The sequence below is a fragment of the Pristiophorus japonicus genome, chromosome 8 (assembly GCF_044704955.1).
Source record: "Pristiophorus japonicus isolate sPriJap1 chromosome 8, sPriJap1.hap1, whole genome shotgun sequence".
Lineage (NCBI taxonomy): Eukaryota > Metazoa > Chordata > Chondrichthyes > Pristiophoridae > Pristiophorus > Pristiophorus japonicus.
In genome coordinates, this window is record NC_091984.1 from 72,569,189 (window position 1) to 72,595,621 (window position 26,433).

Here is a 26,433-nt window from a genome sequence, read left to right on the forward strand (position 1 = left end):
ATGATCGGAGTTACTGAGTTCAATCAGTGCATATTTTCTTTGTTCAATAATGAGCACAGTACACTTCATTACATCAGTGAGTTGTCTTAATTGACTGATCTTCAAAATCGAGTGAAAGCTTGTCCTCATAGCTTTCTGCCTAATATTCTGACTGTCAGCAATTGCCTTTATTTTTATCTGCCTTGGTTTATAATCTGAGGGGAGGCCTTGTGCCAGACAATCCCCAATGATCATTCAGGACTATGGACCTGTGTTCACTCACGTACGTGTTTTGGCTGCTGCTCCGGACCTGAGCCCATCACTCCTATTTTCCCTCTCTTTTTTCCTTCTTTTGTCTTTACCTTTTACCCCTCTCCTGTGCTCATGCCTCTCCTTCTGTGGCTTGGTGTCAAATTTTGTTTGATAAAATTGAACTCCTGTGATGCGCCTTGGGATGTTTGACTACGTTAAAAGCTCTATAAAAATGCAAGTTGTTGTCGTCAACTTCGCAACAAAATGGGTGTGAGGTGTTTTATTATCGAGATAAGCTAACAAACTGTTTATTGTTTATACAGTCTGGAGAAGCAATTTCAATTCCTAGCCCATAACATTTTAACCATCTTTCATTTCTTAAACTTCTGAGAATAAACTATTTTTTTTAAATCCCAACCAATAAATGCAACAGTTTTCCAAATCTTTTCTGTGGATAATTGGTCAACAATCCTGAAATGTGACACATCTCCACCTCCTTTAGGTCCTCCATGTGTAAGCCCTACTGCGGGCTTGCGAAGAATGTGTGCTCCTTGCTAGGTGCACCACGACTGTTGATCCTCCAGGACACCAGGAGCCCACGAGCAGCATGAAAACGTGCCCAAGAGATGTGGATACCCTGTTTCCGACCCCTTATACAAACTACAGTCCTACGTATTGTGTGGCAGGGCACGCTTATGCTGCCTGATGGTCCAATGGCTTGTACAGCCCCTGCAGCCAGATCACCGAGCACCCCAAACTATGTCTTGGGATGGTAGCTGGATACTGCTCCTGGATTGGTCCCATGGGGTGCCTTCACCTGTTCATCCACCAGTTAGATGAGGAAGCAAAATCTCTGCCAGATAACCCTTAGAACAGTGAGAACCAAGGACCTCCCAACACAATAGGTGTGAGTTGTTTATTGGTTATGAAGACAGGCTGATGAATTTCTCATTGTTTATCAGGAAAATAACCTGAATTGCCTAGCCTGATGGCATTTTAATCACCTTTTGTCTCAATGCTTTTTGCTTTAAAACTTGCTTACATGTAATATTTTTCCAAAATCTCTCTGTGGAAGCTTATATATAAAATTAATGCTTGTATTCTGTGTTCCACTGACTCATACTTTGTTTGCTTCTTGACTTCTGGATGACGAATAAATCATTTTCCATCAAAAAATATAAAATAATTTCCCATCATGTTCTAATTTGATAAAGATCTGAAAAAGATGTGGTTACAATAGCATCACGTCGGTCCATTATCCTAGAATGTAGAATTACTATAAAATAAAAATACTGAAATACAAAAATAAAAGTACCAGAAAATGATGCATCACTGCAAAAATATGTCAACACATTGATGGCTTTGGTAAAATTCTATGCAGTACACAGATATATTTATATATATAATTCTTTGGGATAATTGGAGATTAAAAGTTTTGTACATATGGTGTAACAGTTGATCAAGTGCATGTGTTGTTTTTGGACAAGTCACCTCATGTAACTAATGAATATACATGCCCAGAGTAATAAGGAACTCCAGACACGTCCCTAAATTCAACCCTGACCATCTGTTCTTTTGTATTGTGCAGAGACAGATTTTCATAAAGCAACATGGAAAAAAAACAGACAGTACTTTACCAGAGTGAGTTGACTGTAGAGGTAACAAGCTTGTCAATAGCAAAATACAAGCAGTGAGTCAAATCATAGGTGAAACAGTACAACAGATGTCTAATCTCAGAAGCAAACCTTCTACAGCCACCCCCCCCCGCCCCCCTCCCCCATGAAAACAATCCACACATTCTGTCCCTGCAAACCAACAGATTGTACACAGACGAACAGATACCTTAGAGTTTGAGGCTGGTAGCTAATTGAAAGGCTTTGGATGACGTAAGATTGCAGGAATAAATTGAACTTCGGTATTAACTTATACGGCTAAATTTACCCATTTCTCTAATCCTGCTATCAGTTTGTTTATTCTAGAAAATATCTTGACATTTTCATAGTATAAAATTAGAGTCTCCATTTCTCACCCACATTAAGGGAGCTCCAGTAGCTTTGCCCACAAAACACTAAACAACAACCACGACGTGTATTTATATAGCACCTTTAATGTCGTGAAATGTCACAAGGTGCTTTCACAGGAGTATTATGAGATTAAAAGTTTGACACCGAGCCACATAAGAAGAAATCAGGGCAGGTGATCAAAAACTTAGTCAAAGAGGTAGGTTTTAAGGAGCACCTTAAAGAGGGAAAGAGAGGTAGAGAGACAGAGAGGTTTAGACAGGGAATTCCAGTGCTTAGGGCCTGGGCAACAGAAGGCACGGCCACCAATGGTTGAGCGATTAGAATCAGGAATACGCAAGAGGGCAGAATTAGGAATGCAGACATCTTGGGGGTTGTGAGGCTGGAGGAGATTACAGAGATAGGAGCGAGGCCATGGAGGGATTTGAAAATAAGTTTGAGAATTTTGAAAATCGAGCTGTTGCTTTACCGGGAGCCAATGCAGGTCAGCGAGCACAAGGGTGATGGGTTAGCGGGACTTGGTGAGAGTTAGGACACTGAGTTTTGGATCACCTCTAGTTTACATAGGGTAGAATGTGGGAGGCGAGTCAGAAGTGCTTTGGAATAATCAAGTCTAGATCGAGGTAACAAAGGCATGGATCAGGACTTCAGCAGCTGAGGCAAGGGCAGAGACAGGCGATGTTATGGAAGTGAAAATAGACGGCTTTATTATGCTGCGGATGTGTGGTCGAAAGCTAATTTCAGGGTCAAATATGATACCAAGGTTGCAAACAGTCTGATTCAGCCTCAGACAGATGTTGGGGGCGAGGGATGGAGCCAGTGGCAGAGGTTGAAAACAATGGCTTCAGTCTTCCCGATATTCAATTGGAAAAGATTTCTGCTCATCCAAAATTGGATGTCAGACAAGCAGTCTGACAATTTAGAAACCGTAGAGGGGTCGAGAAAAGTGGCAGCGGGGTAGAGCTGGGTATCATCAGCGTACATGTGGTATCCGTGTTTTCAGATGATGTTGCCAAGCTGCAGCATGTAGATGAGAAATAGGAGGGGGCCAAGGATAGATTTTTAGGGACACCAGAAGTAACGATACGGGGGTGGGAAGAGAAGCCATTGCAGGTGATTTTCTGGCCACGAATAGATTGATAAGAATTTAACCAGTCAAGTGCAGTCCCACCCAGCTGGATAACGGTGGAGAGGCATTGGGGAAGGATAGACTGGTCAACTGTGTCAAAGGCTGCAGACAAGTCAAGAAGGATGAGGAGGGATAGTTTGCCTTTGTCAGACACAAAGGATGTCATTGATGGGAGCAGTTTTGGTACTGTGGCACACATGGAGAATGAATTGGAGGGATTCAAACATCGAATCGCAGGAAAGATGGGCACGGATTTGGGAGACGACAACATGTTCAAAGACTTTGGAGAGGAAAGGCAGATTGGAAATGGGATGCCAGATTGCAAGGATGGAGGGGTCGAGGGTTGGTTTTTTGAGGAGTGATGACGGCAGATTTGAGGGAGAGAGCACAAACAATATTTCTGATGCACGTATGTTATTTAAATTAAACTGTTCTTTTAGCATTAAAATAGCAGACACAAAAGCTGAAAACAATTTCCTCTGTCTTGAACCACCAGAGTAATTGATATGTAAAACAGATTCATAATTAAAATTATACTGCCTTGATTAACTTGCTTAAAAATATCTGGACAATTATCTGTTTATGAAAAAGATTGAAGATTACAGGGTTATATAAATGACTAAATACACTATGGACATTAAATTCTGAGTGGGCCACTGCCAGTGAAAGGGTGGTGGAATAGAACCTTCAACCGCTCGTGGAGCCTACTGCACACCTTGTCCCAACTTGCTGGGATCAATTACTTGCTCCCTCCTGCATCGTGGGGTTCTCAGTAAGCATAGGTTCTGTTGGTTTATTGGGTATATAAATGACGAGAGGAAATGTTTCTTTCCAAGGGTGGACACAGAAGTGGGGCTAAATGGGGGTATGGGATGTGAGTGGTGAGGGATACAAGGAAGTGATCAGAGATGGCCTTGTCTCTGATGGAGACAATGGGAGTAGAAAGTCCACATGAGATGGAAAGGTCAAGGGGTGGCCATGAAAATGGGTAGGAGAATTTATATGGAGGGAGAGGTTAAACGAAGGGAGGAAGGCAGTGAAATCGGGCAAGATGGGGCTAGGTAAATTGAGCTGGAGATTGAAATCATCAATGATGAGAAGTCTCTTAGCGCAGAGGCTGAGGGAGGAAAGGAGTGAAGATATCTCAGCTTGGGGGTGGGGATAGGGGGCAGTAGAGAGCAAAGATTTTAAAGGAGAAGAGAGAAAGGCAAAGCAAGAGGTGATGCTCAAAGGAGGAGAGGGTTCCAGGAGTAGGAGGATGAGACCAAGGTATATTTGATGGTAAGAGCCCCGGGCCAGATCCCCTTGAAGGTGGTGTGTACAGAAGATCTTCCCATAGTCCCACCTGTGGGAATTTCCCAGCCTCCTCTGAATACGATGGATTCCATGCAGAACCGGGTTCTGTCCTATTTTCTGCCATTTAAACCAGAGATGCATCCAGAGCCAGATCCAAATTTTAGCCCCTATGGCTCCAGTCCGATTGAAACTTTACAAATGATATCCAGGAAATGGAACCTTTACAAATTGCAACTATGAAATGGAACAAGTCAGAACTGAATTGTGTTAGTATCATTGAATCTTAGAAGTTTACAGCACAGGAGGCCGCCATTTCAGCCCATCGTGCCCATGCCAGCCAACAAGAGGCTATCCAGCCTAATCCCACTTTCCAGCTCTAGGTCCATAACCCTGCAGGCTACGGCACTTCAGGTGCACATCAAAGTACTTTTTAAATGTGGTGAGGTTTTCTGCCTCTGCCACCCTTTCACTCAGTGAGTTCTAGACCCCCACAACCCTCCATGCCAAGAAATTTCCCCTCAAATCCCCTCTAATCCTTCTACCAATTACTTTAAATTTATGCCCCCTGCTTGTTCACCCCTCTGCTAATGGAAATAGGCCCTTTCTATCCATTATATCTAGGCCCCTCGTAATTTTATACACTTCAATGAGGTCTCCTCTCAGCCTCCTCTGTTCCAAAGAAAACAAATCCAGCATATCTAATCTGTCCTCATAGCTTAGATTATCCACTCCCGGCAACATACTCGTAAATCTCCTCCGTACCCTCTCCAGCACAATCATGTCCTTCCTGTAATGCGGTGACCAGAACTGCACGCAGTACTCCAGCTGTGGCCTAACCAATACAGTTCAAGCATAAGCCTCCTGCTCTTGCATTCTATGCCTCGGCTAATAAAGGCAAACATTCCGTATGCCTTCTTAATCACCTTATCCACCTGGTCTGCTACTTTCATGGATCTGTGGACATGCGCTCCAAGGTCCCGATGTTCCTCTACACTTCAGTATCCTACCATTTAATGTGTATTCCCTTTCCTTGTTAGCCCTCCCAAAATGCATTACCTCACACTTCTCTGGATTAAATTCCATTTGGCACTTCTCTGCCCATCTGACCAGCTAATTGATAACTTCATCATCAACCACACAGCCTATTTTAGTATCATCTGCAAACTTCCTAATCATACCCCCTATATTCAAGTCTAGATCATTGATGTACATCACAAAAAGCAAGGGACCTAGTACTGAGCCCTGCGGAATCCCACTGGAAACATCCTTCCAGTCACAAAAACACCATCAACCATTACCCTTTGCTTCCTGCCTCTGAGCCAATTTTGGATCCAACTTGCCACTTTGCCCTGGATCCCATGGACTTTTACTTTTGTGACCTTATCAAAAGCTTTGCTAAGATCTATATGCACTACGTCATACGCTTTGCCTTCATCGACCCTCCTGGTTAGCTCCTCAAAAAATTCAATCAAGTTAAGTCAGACACAACGTTCCCTTAACAAATCCGTGCTGATTGTCCTTGATTAATCAGTGTCTTTCTAAGTGAAGATTTATCCTGTCCTTCAGGAATTTTTCCATTAATTTTCCCACCACTGAGTTTGGACTGACTGGCCTGTAATTACTCGGTCTATCCCTTTCTCCCTTCTTAACAAAGGTACCATATTAGCAGTCCTCCAGTCCTCTGGCATCACACCTGAAGCCAGAGAGGATTAGAAAATGATTGTCAAAGCCTCTGCTATTTCCTCTTTTGCTTCATTTAACAGCCTGGGATATATTTCATTTGGGCCTGGGGATTTATCCAAGGCTCAACCCCTTAATACCTCCTCTCTCACTATATTAATTTCATCTAATATTTCACCCTTCTCCTCGATAGTAGTGTCTGCATTGATCTCCTCTTTTGTGAAAACATACACACTGCATTCATTAAGGACCATACCAACATCTTCTGCCTCCACCCACAGATTACTCTCACGGTCTCAAATTGGGCCTCTACCCTTTCTTTAGTTATCCTCTTGCTCTTTATATATTTAAAAAACACCTTTGTGTTTTTCTTGATTTTACTTGACAAGAATTTTTCATGCTCTCTTTGCTTTCCTAATACCTTTTTAATTTCACCTCTGAACTTTCTATACTCTAGAGATTCTGCAGTATTTAGCCCTCAATATCTCTCATAAGCCTCCCTTTTTTCTTTATCCTATCCTGTATGTCCCTCGACATCCAGGGGGCTCTAGATTGCTAATAATGAGGAGGTTATCGGGCTATTGCCTTTTGTGGCCACAGGAAACCTTGGGCTGGATTTTTGGTGCTATTTTATCGTTTTTGGCAAAAAAAACCCTATCGGCGGAAAATTCGGTGACGTTTAGTGGTGGCGGTTTTCAAACACCGCTGGAGAGAGGACCGCCGCCATGCAAAAAAGACATGGAAAAATTTTGCATGAAAAAAACTGAGGGAAAAAGCTGCGTTGCAGCCCTTGGAGCAGCGGTAAGTATAAAGACCTGCAAAAAAGATAAGTTAAAGTTTTTATTTTTTTAATTCTTTTGCAGCGATTCGCTCAATAAGTGAAGCAGAGCAGGTCTCCAGTCACCCTGGTTAATCCTGGCCACTGGATAAATGCCTAGCTCTGTCAAGCCCGTGTAGTGGCTGATGTGCAACGGTCACCACACGTTAAAATAAAATTCACGCACAGGCATCTTCCACCGTTCAATTGGAGTTCAGGACTGGAACATCGGGTCCTTCATTGAAACATCTGAACTCTTGTGGAAGCAAGTCATCCTCGTTCGAAGGACCGTCTATGAAGAGATAAGTGTCTTGTAAATGTTTTGAGATTTCCCCCCCCCCCAATTTATTTATTTATATATATATTTTTTTTTGTGTTTTTCCATCCTCCCTAAGCCCAACTCGCAGCGGTATCAGCCTTGGACTAAAGTTGCCGAAATTTGCGGTTTGCGCTGCAAATCCTCGTGCAACGCTGATTTTTAATCACTGCACAAATTAAGGTCTGAATTTACAGCCTCATAACGATAGTGATAGCGATGCAATAATGGTTATTTTGGCAAAAAAATACTATTATCGCTGAGAGTTGAATTTCTAGTCCTTAGTGTTTTCAATTCCTCAACATATTGGGTTAGAATTTCCAGTGCTTCACCACCCGGTTTCTTGGCGGTATTGGCTGTTTTGTACGAGAACCGGGTCGGTGAAAAGTTCCCCAGCTGAGTTCCACCGGCGGTTTCGAAGTACCGCTGGGGAGCGGACCGCCAGCGTGCACCGTCCATAGATCGCCATGGCGCGATTTTTGGCTCAGCAGTGACCCGCAGGTAAGTTGAAAAAAAAATGCACACGAGAATCAGCGAAGCTGGGTGGTAGGTAAGGAGCCCTGCAAGAAAAAGGTAAGTAATTGGTTTTTTTACTAATTATTTTTAAATTCTCTTGTAGTGATTTAGTGAAAAGGGTCCCAAGAGTATTTTTATGTTTTGATTTTTGAAAATATATTGTGTGTATTTTTCTCCTCCTAGGCCCAACCCGCAGCTTCGGTGTAAATTTTTAGTAATTTAAGTAATTATTGCCCATTTCTTTTTTTTTTTAAAAAAGAACCGCCCATTCGGCCCAAGATTCCATTTTTTCGCTGCAAATCGGGGTGCAACGCCCATTTTTTTCCCGCTGGGCGGAACTTTTCGCCAGCGATAATTTGGGGAAGCTTAGCGGTATTTTGGGCAGCAATCAGGCGCTGGTGGATTGTTTGGAAATTTTAGCCCATTGCCTATTACTATAATTATCTTCAAATATTAACTGCTCGCCCCAAGAAGCAACGCACTTCCTGATGATTCACGTAGAACCAGTCTATTTATGGTGTAACAAAAACAAAATACTGCAAATGCTGGAATCCGAAATAAAAACAGAGAATGCTAAAAATCTCAGCGGGTCGGGCAGCACCTGTGGAGAGAAAAACAAAGTTAACGTTGGTTCGGGTCAACAACCCTTCGTCAGAACTGCCGAATGTTTGAAAAGAACACTTTCGTAAGCACTGAAAGGAGGAGAGGAAGAAAGAATTAACGGGAAGGTCTGTGATAGGGTAGAAGAGATTAGAGGGACAAAAGGAGTGATGAGTCAAATTGAAATGGTAATGACAGAGGTTAGAAAAAGATTAATCTGGATAGGGTGTGAATGGCAGCGTAGAGTAATGACCAGCTGCCATTCGAGACAAAGAGAAAAAAAAAGAAAAAAAAAGAAAAAAAATTGGTGGGGGGGGGGGGGGGGGGAAAAGAGGGGGGAAGGAAGCCAAGATGGCCAGAGGTTATGCTCTGAAATTGTTGAACTCTATGTTGAGTCCTGAAGGCTGTAAAGTGCCCAAACGAAAGATGAGGTGCTGTTCCTCGAGCTTGCGTTGAGCTTCATTGGAACAGTGGAGGAATCCGAGGATGGCGATATCAGAGTGGGAGTGGAGTGGAGAATTAAAGTGGCAGGCGATCGGAAGCTCAGGGTCACACTTACGGACTGAATGGAGGTGTTCAGCAAAGCGGTCACCCAATCTACGCTTGGTCTCCCCAATGTAGAGGAGACCACATCGTGAGCAGCAAGTACAATATACTAAATTGAAAGTACAAGTAAATCATTTTCACCTGAAAGGAGTATTTAGGGTCCTGGATAGTGGGAAGGGAGGAGGCAAAAGGGCAGGTGTAGCATCTCCTGTGCTTGCATGGAAGGGGGAAGGGGAGGGGTTGCTGGGGGCGACCGTAGAATGGACCAGGGAGTGGCGGAGGGAGCAGTCCCTTCGGAACGCTGAGAGGGGAGGGGAAGATGTGATTGGTGGTGGGATCACGCTGGAGGTGGCGGAAATGGCAGAGGATGATCCATTGAACGAAGAGGCTGGTAGGGTGAAAGGTGAAGACAAGGGGAGCCCCTTCGTGGTTCTGAAAGAGAGGGGAAGTGGTGAGAGTAGAGGTGCAGGAAATTGAACAGACACGGTCGAGGGCCATGCTGACCACGGGTGGAGGGGAATCCTCAGTTGAGGAAAAAAGGAAGACATATCAGAGGCACCAGTGTGAAAGATGGCATCATCAGAGCAGATGCGACAGAGACGGAGGAACTGCAGAGAATGGAATGGAGTTCTTACAGGATGCGGGGTAGGAGGAAGTGTAGTCCAGTGTGGGAGGAAGTGTAATCCCCCTTTCAGTGCTCAAGAATGGATTCTTTTTGAACATTCGGCAGTTCTGACAAAGGGTCATCGACCCGAAACGTTAACTTTGTTTGTCTCTCCACAGATGCTGTCTGACCCGTTGTGATTTCCAGCATTCTCAGTCTTTATTATTTATGGTGTAAGTTTGATTCCTCTCAAATTATTGGACTTCCATTAGTAAATGGATGCAAGTATGTGGAGCCAAACATACTGATTGGACTCCCCCTCCCCCAAACCCCACCTCATTTGAACTAGCACTACACATGTAGAGGCATGTATGTGCAATTTAATTATCCCACATGCCTGTGCTTTCAGTGTTCAATGTTTGAGGAAAAGAGAGGGTAACTACTACATTTGCTTGCATGAATGAAGCAGCAGTTTAACGGTCCCATTTGCACCATTTCATACCAAACTATAAATGCAGCATTTGTGTCCACTAATAAGCAATTTAAATTCCACTACCATAAAGCATAAAAAGCATAAAAAAATCTTTAAACATAAACAAGAAGTGTAACTGTTTAGTCTTATCCTTCGCAAGTGTCTCTTCATATATTAACATAAACACTTTTCTTCTAATTTTAAGTCTAATTTTTCTCAAATGTTAAGAATCTATTTGCAATTATGAATAATGCTAGAAGATTTGCTTTCCTAAAATATATTTATTCAGTTTATGATCTATAGCACAAAAAAATATCCCATTTAAAAAAAATAATTGCAAGCCTAAGTTTCAAAAGACCTTTGCCTTTTTGTTCAAATATTGATTTGTGAATCTTGACCATTTTCAGCAAATTAAGACAAGAGGATAATCCATAAACTAGTGAATGTAAAAGGATTAATACAACAAACTCTTACATTAAAGAATTGAAACAGTTTAAACTGCTCTCCTTGGACTTGTCTGGATATTTATCAAATCATAAAGCATTTGATATGTATATAAACGATATTCTCTCAATCAAATGCAGTATGTGTATTTGCATTATATTGGTTTTAACATTTGATTGCAACTTTCTTTTTTAATTTGCTATCATTTTTGATTTTTGATAAATTAACACTATTAGTCATCAAAGGGTTAATCAGTTCCCCAAATTATGATTGTTAGTTACTAGAAGTAGAAGATACTATATGGTAAGTTTATTTTGTCAATTCAGTAAAATGTATAAATTAATTTTGAGCATTGCAGATGACTCCAAAAAGATTCACTTTCTTTTTTTTATTTTTAAAGGTTTACAAGAGAAGACGATGTCTGTAATACATTGCAAGAGAAACTTGAAGATAAGTTTTTGTTGCATCAACCACCAAGGCAGCAGTTAGAGAGCTATACTTGGCCACAATGTCCCTGGAATACAGATGGTAAATTGCCCCCAGAATTTCTGCTCCTGACCTCACTGCAGTAAACCCTGCAGAAAAGTGCATGTGAATGCAAGGCAAGAACAGAATGTCTCCACAGTTAGGCAGCTTCTCAAAAGTCACAGTTGAGAATTACACATGAAGAATGGCTGCTTCGGGAGATACTGGAGGATGGATATTTACTTTAATTCTGCATCTCTCACACAAACTTGTGCAAACATTGTAGCTATAATTTGATCTAGTTTGAACATGATATATTTTTAACCTGCTCAGACTTCCTACAAAATTGTCCAGGTTTATGGGGCTTAATCAACTACAGTGAAAATTATAGGGATGCTCCAGAAAGAAACTTATACTCATCAGTTTTCCTTAAAACTTTGAATTTGGGGGCCGATTTTCAGCAAGGCCTCCGCCCGCCTAAGTACCACCCAAAGTGCCGCCGAGGTACTGGACCATACTTTGGGTGGGATATTCATCGTCACGGTCCCTTGAAGGTTGGCGAGCGGCAAATGGAAGACCTACGCTGCTAATCTGGGCAGCAGCGGGCGGGAGGTCGCATTCTCGGCGGCAGAGGCACTTGCCGCCTCAATGCCGCCAAGGATGGAGTTGGGCCCCAGAGAGGGTCGAAAACCTAAAAATAAAAATCACAAATAAAAAATACAAAAACCATCTGAAGACCTTCAGGGGACTCCATGCAGATAAGTCGCTGCTGAAATTTTTTTTTAAAGTGTTCTCTTCCCTTTTTTTCAGGTTCTTACCATCGGGGACATACCAGCCTGCAGTCCATCGCCGTTCTGCCGTCAACTCCCGCCCACAGGAATCTGGGAGCTCGGTGGGCGGGAGCTCAGTTGCGCCACTCGGCCGTCCACTGATATAAGCGGGCAATTCCCGGCGGCTCTTCCCTCCCGCCCGCTCCAGGCCACCTCCAAAGTGGCACTGGCTGGATGTGCAGGAGGAAAGTCGGTGGGAGTGGGTGGCAGGCTGCTGAAAATCGGCCCCTTGAAGTTTTAATTGCTAAAACCATTTACTTTTACAGGTTCGTACACAATATTCAACTCCGCAAACCATCTGGCCTGCATCTGCTTTAGTTCGTAAAAAATAGAAAATCTTGAATTTACATTGCACCTTAACACATCACTGAGAAACCTCCCAAAGTGCAGAGAGTTCATTGCTTTGACTGTTATATAGATGTTTGCAGCACGGGAGGGGGCCTACTGGGTGATCATGTCTGTGCCAACTCTTTGTTTCAGCCTAATCCCACTGCCTCACCTTCTCCCCAAAGCCTCATTAACAACCCCTCATCACTGATTCCCCAACCAGAAGAAATAGCCTTTAGCTATTCACTCAATTTAAGCTGTCCTCCACTCCAGTGGAAAGAGTGCCAATATCTTAAGTTTGTCTTTTCATAACTATAGTTTGCAGTTCCGAGCATCATCTTGATTAATTTGAGCTGTACACTTTCCATTGCTTTAATATTCTTTCTTCAGTGGGTGCCAAAATTGCACACAGTGCTCTAACTGTAGCCTAAACAATGTTTTCCTGATCCTGACCAACAGATCCATCACAGACCCATTCCACATTCGGACCGGGGTCAAGCAAGGTGGTATCATCACACCAACGCTCTTCTCCATCTTCTTTGTGGCAATGCTCCATCTCACCCTCAGCAAGCTCACCACTGGAGTGGAGCTAAATTACAGGACAAACAGGAATCTGTTCAACCTCTGCCGCCTCCAGGCCAGACTCAATGTCATCCCATCCTCCGTCATCGAATTACAGTACACAGATGACACTTGCGTCTGCACACGCTCGGAGGCCGAACTCCAAGCCATCGTCAACACCTTCACCAAGGCATAAGAGAGCACGAGCCTTATACTATGCATCCATAAGACAAAGGTCCTCTACCAACCTGCCCCTGCCACACAGCACTGCCCCCCAGTTATCAAAATCCACGACCAAGCCTTGGACAACGTGAACCATTTTCCATACCTCAGGAGCCTACTGTCAACAAGGACAGACATCGATGACAAGGTCCAACACCGCCTTCAGTGTGCCAGTGCAGCCTTCGGTCACCTGAGGAAGAGAGCGTTTGAAGACCAGGACCTCAAACCCGGCACAAAGCTCATGGTCTACAGAGCAGTGGTGATACCCGCCCTCCTATATGGGTCAGAGACACAGACTATGTACAGCAGGCACCTCAAAACACTGGAGAAGTACCACCAAAGTTGCCTCTGCAAGATCCTGCAAATCCATTGGCAGGATCGGTGCATCAATGTCAGTGTTCTCGCTCAGGCCAACATCCCCAGCATCGAAGCATTGACCGTGCTTGATCAGCTCCGCTGGACGGGCCACATCGTCCACATGCATGACATCAGACTCCAAAAACAAGCGCTCTGCTCGGCGCTCCTACACGGCAAGTGAGTCCCAGGTGGGCAGAGGAAACGCTTCAAGGACACCCTCAAAGCCTCCTTGAAAAAGAGCAACATCCCCACCAACACCTGGGAATCCCTGGCCCAAGACAGCCCAAATTGGAGGAAAAGCATGGGGAAGGCGCTGAACTCTTCGCCAAGAGCAAGCTGAAGCCAAGCGTCAACAGCTAAAGGAGCGCTTGGAACCCAGGAACCCCAACCTCCCGTTCTTCCAGCCACCGTCTGCCCCACCTGACAGACAGTAGATGCCGCATTGGACTCTTCAGTCACATGAGAACTCATTTTTAGTATGGAAGCAAGTCATCCTCGACTCAGAGTGACTGCCTGGCCTTGAAACAATGTTTTGTACATAGAAACATAGAAAATAGGTGCAGGAGTAGGTCATTCGGCCCTTCGAGTCTGCACCACCATTCAATAAGATCATGCCTGATCATCACCTCAGTACCCCTTTCCTGCTTTCTCTCCATATCCCTTGATCCCTTTAGCCGTAAGGGCCATATCTAACTCCCTCTTGAATATATCCAATGAACTGGCATCAACAACTCTCTGCGGTAGAGAATTCCACAGGTTAACAACTCAGTGAAGAAGTTTCTCCTCATCTCGGTCTTAAATGGCTTACTCCTTATCCTTAGACTGTGTCCCCTAGTTCTGGACTTGCGCAACATCAGGAACATTCTTCCTGCATCTAACCTCTCCAGTCCCGTCAGAATTTTATATGTTTCTATGAGATCCCCTCTCATCCTTCTAAACTCCAGTGAATACAGGCCCAGTCGATCCAGTCTCTCCTCATATATATCAGTCCTGCCATCCCAGGAATCAGTCTGGTGAACCTTCGCTGTACTCAATAGCAAGAACGTCCTTCCTCAGATTAGGAGACCAAAACAGAACACAATATTCCAGGTGAGGCCTCACCAAGGCCCTGTACAACTGCAGTAAGACCTCCCTGCTCCTATACTCAAATCCCCTAGCTATGAAGGCCAATGTTGGAGCGGATTTTTGGACATATACTTGATTAGTATACGGGACCAAACATTTGTTTTATTTTCCCCTTTAATGAATTTTGTAAGGGACAATACTGATGCATTATGCTTTATATAAAAAAAAAACAGTTAGACTTCAAGGTATGCTGGCCTTGAGTTATGGAGATAGGAAAGTGAGATAATGAACACTGGAGAATTAAGTGCTGGGTATGTTTGTTTATACCGGTGCCAAAAGCCTGCACTTGTTTATACTACCCTGTCACAATGCAGGATGGTTTATATCAAAAGCTTAGCTTTCGATAGTAAAAGCTTTGTAGTGCTAAAACATGTGTTGTAAAGTGACGTAATTTGTAAGATAAAAAAACTTCACTGGAGATACCAATTTGAGAATTGGTTCAAAGACAGGGGTCTTTAACACTTCTCCCAAAGCTTTGTCTCCGATTTAATAAACCTCTCTCTATATATTATACAGTCTCGGAAATATTTTTCCACAACAGCCAACATGCCACTTGCCACTTGCCTTCTTCACCGCCTGCTGTACCTGCATGCCAACTTTCAATGACTGATGTACCATGACACCCAGGTCTCGTTGCACCTCCCCTTTTCCTAATCTGCCGCCATTCAGATAATATTCTGCCTTCGTGTTTTTGCCACCAAAGTGGATAACCTCACATTTATCCACATTATACTGCATCTGCCATGCATTTGCCCACTCACCTAACCTGTCCAAGTCACTCTGCAGCCGCTTAGCATCCTCCTCACAACTCACACTGCCACCCAGCTTAGTGTCATCTGCAAATTGGAGATATTACACTCAATTCCTTCATCTAAATCATTGATGTATATTGTAAATAGCTTTTGTCGCAGCACTGAGCCCTGCGGCACCCCACTAATCACTGCATGCCATTATGAAAAGGACCCGTTTATCCCGACTCTCTGCTTCCTGTCTGCAAACCAGTTCTCTATCCACGTCAGTACATTACCCCCAATAACATGTGCTTTAATTTTGCACAACAATCTCTTGTGTGGGATCTTGTCAAAAGCCTTTTGAAAGTCCAAATACACCACATCCACTGGTTCTCCCCTGTCCATTCTACCAGTTACATCCTCTAAAAATTCTAGAAGATTTGTCAAGCATGATTTCCCTTTCATAAATCCATGCTGACTTGGACCGATCCTGTCACTGCTTTCCAAATGCGCTGCTATTTCATCCTTAATGATTGATTCCAACATTTTCCCCACTACTGATGTCAGGCTAACCGGCGGTCTATAATTCCCCGTTTTCTCTCTCCCACCTTTCTTAAAAAGTGGTATTACATTAGCTACCCTCTAGTCCGTAGGAACTGATCCAGATTCGATAGACTGCTGGAAAATGATCACCAATGCATCCAATATTTCTAGGGCCACTTCCTTAAGTACTCTGGGATGCAGACTATCAAGGCCCTGGGGATTTTACTCTCGTCATTTATGAATAGAGAAGTAAAGCACAAGTACTTGCATTTATATAGTAGTTTTAACATAGAAAAACATTACAAAGTGCTTCACAGAAGCATAATCAGACAAAAATGGACACCAACTGAGGCTAGAGTCAGGGAATACAAATATATTTGGGGGTGAGGTAGGGGTTTCAGTGCTGTTCAGGGTTACAGAGATAGATAGGGACGGGCAATGTCATTAACGGGTTTATACATGAGGATGAGAATTTTAAATTGGAGGCATTTGAGGATTGGGAGCCAACATGGTTTAGCAAGGACAGGGTAATGGGTAAACGGGATTTGGTGTGGAATTGGATAAGGGTAGCAGAGATCTAGACAAGCTGAAGTTTATGAAGCATGGAGGAAGGGAGGCCAGGCCAGCAGATCATTGGAATAGTCAAATCTGAAGTTGCCAAAAACATAGATAAGGTTTTCTGCAGCAGATGGGTTGAGACAGGTGTAGAGGGGCACCGTGTTATGGAATTGGAAGTAGGTAGTCTGTGATAGAGAGGATATGGGGTCCGAAGCTCAGCATGGGGTCAAATAGAAGACCGAGACTGCAAACTGTCTAGTTTAATCTAATTCAATAGCCAGGGAGGAAGATGAAACTGGTTCAAAAGCAAAATACTGCAGATGCTGGAAATTTGAAATAAAAACAGAAAATGCTGGAAATACTCAGCAGGTGAGGCAGCATCTGTGGAGAGAGAAACAGAGTTAACGTTTCGAAGATCTTTCATCAGAACTGGAAGTTAGAAATGTAACAGGTTTTAAGCAAGTTTTAAGCAGGGAAAGGAGGAGGAGGGGAGGAAAGAATAATTAATTATACTGTTGCCATTTACATACACCTCCTCTATACCTGTGGTTCACAAACATATTTGGCTGAGGGACTTCTTTTCAAATCATTTCGTAATCACCCCCAGCCATCTATATAAAAATATATAATATATAAATATATATATATTTATATATAATTACAAAATCATAATATACATTTATAATATCTGCATTAATGATTTGGTTCAATACAATTCAGTCGCACAGCAATTTAAACAAGCCCTGACTGGACCACTGCTTTTCCACTCAAATGACACGTGCATACACTGCCTCCAAAGACTCGAACATTTTCCAAATTTTGGGCTTTTGTACAACGGCTGTAACTATCCAACACAGGCCTAGCCTTTGTCAGCTCTGTTTTACGAACATAAAAATAAAAATTTTACAAACAAGGACAAGATTTGTTAAGTACAGCTTATTGTTAATGCAGCCCCAAGTGCTTGGAATTATGAAATGAATTTTTTATATACAAGATACATATAAAATTAAGTTACCTGGTTCCAGTCTATGATTACAAATGCTAAAAAAGGCCTGATTTACCTAGTCTCCCCCCGACTCCCCAGCTCCGAGCTTCCTCCAGCTTGTGGATCTAGTCCTCCAGGAACATCGTAATTACCAATGACACAACGCCCCACCAGCCACACCCCGTAATCCCTCCACGTGCCGCATCCAAACACCACCGCTGCCTCGCGCACTGACCAGCACGCTTTCTCTCTCTCTCTCTCCACACTTCACCCAAAACCTGTGCAAACACAGAGACCACAGCTCTCATTCACTCTCATTGGACAGCATGCCTTGATTGACAAGGCATCTCGGCCACTGCTTGTCACGTCTCCGGCTCTGGCTGGTCTATTATCATGTCAAACTTTTTTTTACCTCCACACATTTTTGGCAGACCCCCTGAAACTTTCTCAGAGCCCTAGGGGTCCACGCATTCCAGTTTGAGCATCGCTGCTCTAGATCCATCTTTTGTTTCTTTACTTGTCCCATTACCACATCCTTTTGTCAAGTAATCTCTCCTGCCTTCCAGTGTATCACAGACCTTCCCTTTTGTTAATTCCTTTGTTATGTTTTCAGTACAACCTCACAAATACACGGACTTTAAGATGGCTGATAACTTCAGGGACCAGTCAGGTGGCTTGTTCCCTTTTTATTGTTGCAAACAGCAATAGCTGCAATGCCACAGTAGTCCAGAGTGGAGCTATATATATTACACTTCTCCCTCCTTAATGAAGAAGTAATTCTAAAAATCAATCATGCATAACTTGCATGGTTATACATAAAAGATATGGACTTATTTTGCCATATTTACAAATCAAGCTTAACCACTTGTTTCCTGTTTCGAAAGGAGGATACCTTCGCTCGAACAGAACCTTCCAAACATGGTGTCGAACTTAAGACTCATTCCAGGCTGATCCTGAGGAAACTTTTCCTCCAAGGGATGCCCTTGATTTACATTTGAACTCTCGAACTTCAGACTGTTTGTCTGCCTGACTCGGACTCTGACTTAAATTCTGACTTTCTCTTGGACGAAGGATATGCTACTGGTACTTTACTTGTGTCAAAACTATCTGATGATTATTTCAGTACAACCTCACAAATACACGGACTTTAAGATGGCTGATAACTTCAGGGACCAGTCAGGTGGCTTGTTCCCTTTTTATTGTTGCAAACAGCAATAGCTGCAATGCCACAGTAGTCCAGAGTGGAGCTATATATATTACACTTCTCCCTCCTTAATGAAATAATCGAATCATTCCAACCTTCAACTCCTTCCAAGTCTGCAGATAAAATATCACTGAACAAACTAAACCTGTCCACGATCAAACATCTTGACCAAATATGTGCGAGGACCACATATCTTCACCACTCTTCCTGGTAACTACTTTAACCATTTATGGTGATGGTTCTTCACTCTCACCTTCCGATTTAATTTCACACTTCTCTCTTTTACTCTACCTCTATCATGATTCTCTTTGTCTTAATTGTTTCTCTTCGACAGACTGTGCCAAGTTTGGTTTTAACAATGAGAATCTGGTTCGTAGCTGTCGTTTGAGAAACAACTCCGCTGGTGTTCTACCAATACTTGTATGAGGAGTATTACAATGTAATTAGAAAATTAGCCAATTTGTGGTCCAATGACATCTGTCGTTTCTTTGGATTTGGATCCAACATCTGTTTGAGGAGGGTACATTTTACAATTTGTACTGTGCGTCAGCTGCACCATTTGAAGCAGGGTGGTACGGTGGAACCTTGGTATATTTCACACCATTTTTGCTCGTGAACTATTCAAATTCTTCTGAACAACATTGTGGTCCATTATCAGAAACAATTTCTCCTGGCAGGCCAAATGAAGAAAATAATCTTCGCAAAATGTCTAATGTTCTATTGTTGTTATTTACGACATTGGAAACACCTCGACCCACTTTGAATGGCTATAATCACAATGAATAATTGTTGTCCTTTAGCTTAGCAAAATCGATATGTAACCTTTGCCACACCCTGGGAGGCCATTTCCATGGCTGTAATGGTACAGATGGTGGTTTCTTGCTTACTAATTGACATCGTGCACTGATTGACGATGTGCTCTATATCTTTATCTAGATCTGGCCAGCATAAGTAACTGCATGCAAAACTCTTGGTCAAGCACATTCCCAGGTGCTGGTCAAGAAAATCTCCGAATAATTTGGACCTGAATTTATTTGGAATAACCACTCTTGCACCCCACATGATACAATCTTTATCGACTGATAATTCATCCCTACGAATGAAGAATGGATGAATATCTACCTCTGATAGCTGGTTTGGCCAGTCATTTGCGATGTAATCATATACCTTTGACGTAACTGGGTCACGTTTTGTTGCTCTGCCAATCTCTTCAGCTGTGACTGGCAGTTCATCAATGTATGAAAAATATTACACATCTTCACTATCAGGTGTAACTTGTGATGGGGATGGCAACTTGGACATAGCATCAGAAATACTGAAACCAGCTGATCATCTGTACTCAATGTCATATCTATATGCTGACAAAAATCAAAGCGCATCTCTGCATTCGGGCTGCAGCTAATGTTGGGGACTTTGGATGGAGGATTGCTGTCAGGGGCTTATGGTCCATAACGATGATAAACCTATGACCATACAGGTATTTGTGGAACTTCTTGACCCCAAAAATTAATGCCAAAGCTTCCCTTTCGATTTGCGCATAATTACGCTCAGTGGCACTGAGAGTGCGTGAAGCAAAAGCAATTGGTCTCTCCTCCCCACTATGTCGTACATGAGAGATCACTGCCCCAACTTCATATGGAGAGGCATCACATGCTAGCTTCATCTCCAAGATATACCAGTGAACTAACATGGTGCTCTCTACCAATTGGCTTTTACACTCCTTGAATGCTGTGTCGCATTCTTCGGACCATTTCCAATGGACCTGTTTTTTCAACAGCTCATTCAGTGGATGTAACACTGCAGCCAAATTTGGTTGGAAATTCCCATAAGAGTTCAAAAGACCCAAAAATGATCGAAGTTCAGTGGCATTCATGGGGGTGGGTGCATTTCTGATTGCATCCAGCTTTCCCTTGGTTGGATGTAAACCATCTTTGTCTACTCTGTGCCCTAAGTACTCCACTGAGTTTTGAAATAACTCACTTGCGAGCAGACACTCGTACTCTGTACTTCTCTAGTCGTTTGAGGACTTCATTCAATATATTATGAATTTGCCAGCTTGATGCTGAAATTAGTATGTCATCTAAATAATACATTACCCCTTCAATACCTTGCTAAATCTAGTTCATCACCCCTTGGAATATGTCAGGGGCGAAAGACACTCCAGCTGGTAGCCTAGTTCAAGTTGTAAGTAGGCATTCGTAAGATCCAACTTTAAGATCTGACCACCTGTCAGTGTTGTGAACAAATCTACTACATTTGGCAATGTATTGGGGAGATTATCCTCTAGAACCTGGTTTCCGGTTACTTTATAATCACCACACAACCTTATCTTACCATCTGACTTGGGTACAACAATGGGTGTAGCCCAATTACATAGATCTATCTTAGAGATAATGTTCTCAGTCTCTAGTCTTTTGAGTTCTTGCTCAACTTTCTCCATGAGTGCACATGGTACGGGATGTGGCTTGCAGTAAGCTGGTCTAGCGTCCTTCTGTACCTTGGAACTCACCTTGAAGCCTTGGATCGGACTGCCTGTTTCGCAGAACATCTTCCGATACTTCTTGATGACATCATCCTTCCCGATGTAAATCTCGTTTCAACACGAAAAATCTCACTCCAATCCCGCTTCGGTGATCCCAACCAATTTCTTCCTAGTAAGGCAGGCTTGTCTCCTGCCACTACCAAGAGAGGCAAGCTCTGAAATTGATCCTTGTATTTCACCGATATGGTGATACAACCTACAACAGGAATGTTCTCTCCCGAGCAGCCTCGCAGCTCTACCTTGGATTTCTCAAATGAAATCACGCAATTTGTCAAGGTATAGCGATTCTGGTATTACGCTCACGAATGCACCATTGTTGATTTCTGTGGGTATCTTGGTTCCTGCAACATCGACTTGGATGATGACACTTTTCGCATCACTGTTAGATACATTCGTGCTCCTGATGATGTGTATCTCTTCATCTTGTTGCTTTTCTTCCAAGCTATATAGACTCTGGGGATTTCTACTTATAGCCTTGAAAGTTGGTTTACTCTTCAGTCGGCATGCCTTCGCAAGATGCCCAGTTTTCCTGCAGAAGAAACACTCTGCCTTCACATATGGACAACTTTGAGCAATGTTTTATCCCAGGTACCGATAGCATGACTCCAATGCTCAATTACCATTGCCAGTTGCTCAGACCTTGGGGCCTAACTGCCTTTTACTTTTAACCTGCAGGTGATTCACCTTGGTTGTCTGACAACTGGAAATGGTACGAAATTCTCGGGAATATTGGTCAGCCATGTCCATTGACATAGCTGTCTGACAAGCTAAATCAAAAGTCAAGTTAGGAGCTGTCAATAACTTTCTTCTGATCGCATCAATTTTCATCCCACAAACAAAGCGGTCACGGCAATGCTCAATCCTGAGAGTTTCCGAAATGACAGTGAATAGATAGCTTTTTTAATGCTACAATGTACTCACTGATACTTTCGTCGTTTAACTGATCTCGTATTCCAAAACGATAACTTTCAACAATTTCCAGAGGCTCAGGACTGTAGTGCTGTTCTAACTTAATCCACTTAAGTGATGTGTCCTTTGGCTTGACAGATAAGCAAATTTTTTCAGGGTTTCATACATCTCAGGCCCTGCTTCAGTTAAGAAAATAGCCAGTTTTCTTCCCAACACCACCCGGTTATGGTTTTCATCGTCGGGGACTTCGATACTATTTGCGGTGAAAAACATTTCTAGCCGCTCCACATATGCTCCGAAACTTTAACGGTCGCGTTGAAACTCCCCCAAGCGCCCTATTATTCCCATAGGTGTGGTCATCTGGACTCTAGCAGTTCAGACAAGTGTGCTTGTAATTTATCTTCTATTTTTAGCTGTTAATCAAAACAGAGAAGCTCTCAAAGTTTCTCTGTCAGATGGCTGAATCATCCACCAACAAAAATTTCACCTATTCTTCATCATCGATGTTATGGTTTCGGTACGACCTCACAAACACACAGGCTTTAAGATGGTTGACATCTTCAGGAACCAGTCAGGTGACTTGCTCCCTTTTTATTATTGTAAACAGCAATGGCTGCAATGCCACAGTAGTCCACTGGGTGGAGCTCTATATATTACATCCTCCCTTTTCATAGTCTCTGTACTTGCTTAAAACCTGTTGCATCTCAGACTTTTTCCAGTTCTGATCAAAGGTCACTGACCAGAAACGTTAACTGTTTTGCTCTCCACATATGCTGCCTGATCTGCTGAGTATTTCCAACATTTTATGTTTTGAGGTGAAATTGGTTGCAAGGGTGTAGATTTTGCAGTGGGAGCTGAAAACAATGGCTTCAGTCTTCCCAATGTTTAATTGAAGGAAATTGCACTCATCCAAGACCGGATGTTAGATAATACTGTGGTAATGGAGCGATCGAGATTAATTGTGGAGAAATAGCATTGGAAAGCTGACCCCATGTCTTCGGATGGTGTCGCCAAGGGGCGGCAGGTAGTTAAGGGTAGATTCTTTGGGGACTCGAGAGGTAAAGGCGTGGGGGCGGAAAGAGAAGGCAATCCTGGAGATGCTCCAGCTACAAATGGATAGGTTAGAGTAGAACCAAGTGAGTGCAGTCCCACTAACTTGGATAGTGGAAGAGAAGGGTTAGAGAAGTATCGTGTTGTCGACCGGGTCAGAGACTGCAGAGAGATTATGGAGTGCAACTGAAGGAAAATCTATTTTAAACATCCTGACAAGAACTTTAATACAAAAGAGAACTTTTAATGATGGCTACACCACTTTAAAATGCAAGTTGAGAACAGGAATATGAAGGAACATTTTTAACAGACATTACTCAGACAAAAATAGCAGTTGTAGCCAAGGACAAATCTGGGGTTGCTGTGGGAACAGTGGAACTGACCCTCATCAAGCTACAAGTGACACACATGATGAAGTAACCCCACTAAACTTTGAACTAACCATGAACAACAAGAGGGAAAGCAATGCTTGAAGGAGCCAATCACTGAGGTGTACATATGAAAGCATCACAAAAAGCCTCAACACAAAAATATAAGAACTGAAACAATCCCTTTTTTTTTTACTGCAGTTGACCAGGACAAACGTGTCCTAGTATAACGGGAAGATGACATCTAAAGATTTCAACAGACTTCAAGGTGAGCATCGATTTGGCCACCTGGCACGTGAAGACTCCAGGACAGGTTAAGTTGGGTTCTTATTTAATCCATGTGTTAATGACTAAATAAAAGATCTCTATGAGAGATAATGTATCTGTGTGGTTTCCTGTTAAGGTGGGTTCAGCTTTATGTGGGAGGTGTGAAAGTCAATAATAATCCTACACAACCTGATCACTATCATGGGGATGTCATTTGTGACACTGATTAGGGCAGTTTCAGTGTGGCTGGTGCTGAAACTCGATTGGATTCAAACACGGAATTGTTGGAAAGATAAGAACAGGTTTGGGAGGCAACACATTCAAGGACTTTATAAAAGATTGGAGATGAGGAAGTAGTTTGCAAGGCAAAAGAGGTTGAGGGTGACTTATTTGAGGAATGATGTGATGACAGCTAAAACCAACTTGCTTGCATATTTTAATCATAAATTGTGCTGAATTGAAAAGCACTGTAAAACTTGAAAGCATATCCCGAACAGTTGGGGATTATTCACTCTGCATTAATTTTCACCTTCACTAATAACATTTACACTTAGACTTACTAATAAGGCCATAGAAAAATTCAGAGGCATTTCATTTGGGTAACCTCACCTGGAGTAATTTCACATATCCTTGAGACAGCACTCTTGGCTCGTCCCAATTTTCCCAGAGTCCTAGCAACTGACAGGGAAAATGTAATTATCTTGTGTATGCCAAACGTTCAACACAGCACTCGTTTAGAATACTAACACTGCTTCAACTACTTTCTTACTGAACTTACGGTCACTTTCATTTTCCTCCTTTGGAGCTCTGTCAGTGTCTGGTAATTCTTCCAATTCCTCCAGTTTTAACAATTTCTTGCTTGTAGGTTCTTTGTAAGGTGGAGGCAGTCGCATAGGTGGCGGTGGTCCACCTCCATCAGGGCCCAAACTCTGGAAGAGAAACAAAGGACCAACACATTAAAAGAAAAGCAAGGCTTCAAATTTTTTTAATACAGTAATGCGTCTGTACAGCAATGGTTGCCAGTATATTTATAGTTAAAGTGATTGAATAATCCGTTACAAACCATTATTGAGCAGAAACAAGAGTAATTTACAAAGCAAGACAAAGGTATGGTAGTGGGAAACAAAGCGTGGATCATGCACAATTGAGATATGCCAACAACATTCAAAATTTATTAACTAGTCTAGGATTTGAGGAACTGGACTTACACTTATGTAAATATAATCAATAGGGTTCAATTCGGCTGTAATACTGCAATGCCACAAATGGCTATGTGCATAATAAAGTGCAGATAAAACCTATTAAAGACTCCAGAATTCTCAGAAGTTTAATAATGATAATCAACTTTAACAGGATGCAATCTTTGTCCAATACTCCAGCAGTTACAAGTATTTCTATAAAGGTATCTTGACAGCAATAAAAAGTTCACATTGGTTTAGTGGTGGCACTCATCTCTGCGTCAGAAGGTTGTGGGTGGAAGCGCTAATCCAAGGATTTAAGCATATAATTTAGGATGGGGCTTCAGTACAGTACTGAGGGAGTGATACCTTTCCAATGAGATGTTAAACTGAGACACCATCTGTCTTCTCGGGTGCATATAACAAATACAACAGCAATATTTGAAGAAGAGCAGGGGAGGGCCAGCATTCAGCCCTCAACCAACATCACTAAAACTGATTATCTGTTCATTAATCTCACCACTATTTGTGGAATCTTGCTGTGTGTAATTTCATTGCAACAGTGATTACACTTCAAAAGTATTTACAGCTGTGATGCGCTTTGGGAGGTCCTTGGGTGTGAAAGACACTATATAAATGCAGGTTTGTTAGTTCTTCAAAATATGCTCCATTACAGTTTCCTCACTCAATCATAGAAATTTACAGCACGGAAGGAGGCCACTTCGGCCCATCGTGTCCGCGCCGGCCGACCGAGAGCTATACAACCTAATCCCACTTGAAAGCTCTTGGTCCGTAGCCCTGTAGGTTACGGCACTTTATTTTTTAAATGTAGTGAAGATTTCTGCCTCTACCACCCTTTCAGGCAGTGAGTTCCAGACCCCCACCACCCTCTGGGTAAAGAAATTTCCTCTCCTATCTCCTGTAAAACTCCCCCAATTACTTTAGATCTATGCCCCCTGGTTGTTGACCCCTTTGCCAAAGAAAACAAGTCCTTCCTATCCACTCTATCCAGGCCCTTCATAATTTTACACACCTCAATTAGGTCTCCCCTTAGCCGCCTCTGTTCCAAAGAAAACAGACCCAGCATATCTCCAATCTTTCCTCATAGCCAAAATTCTCCAGTCCAGGCAACATTCTTCTAAATCTCCTCTGCACCCTTTCCAGTGCAGTCACATCCTTCCTGTAACGCGGTGACCAGAACTGCACACAGTACTCCAGCTGCGGCCTAACCAGTGGTTCAAGCATAAACTCCTTGCTCTTGTATCCATGCCTCGACTAATAAAGGCAAGTATTCCATATGCCTTCTTAGCCACCTTATCTACATGGCCTGCTACCTTCAGGTCCTTTTGTTCCTCTACCCTTTTCAGTGCCGTACCATTTAATGTGTATTCCCTGGCCTTGTTAGATCTCCCCAATCCAGAGAAAGGCACGTCTCTGAATTGAATTCTATTTGCCACTGTTCTGCCCACCTTACCAGTACATTGATATCTTCCTGCAGTCCGTAGCTTTCTTCTTCATTATCAACCACACAGCCTATTT

At 42.7% G+C, this 26,433-nt stretch overlaps 1 protein-coding gene across 1 annotated transcript in view; it reads right to left on the reverse strand.

Moving 5' to 3' along the window:
• Positions 1–26,433, reverse strand: part of patj (PATJ crumbs cell polarity complex component) — a 446,032-nt gene that overhangs the window by 253,453 nt on the left and 166,146 nt on the right. Inside the window, exon 25 of the mRNA XM_070888230.1 lies at positions 24,495–24,645. Coding sequence (XP_070744331.1) covers positions 24,495–24,645 — 151 coding nt within the window. The remainder of the gene's footprint in view (positions 1–24,494; positions 24,646–26,433) is intronic.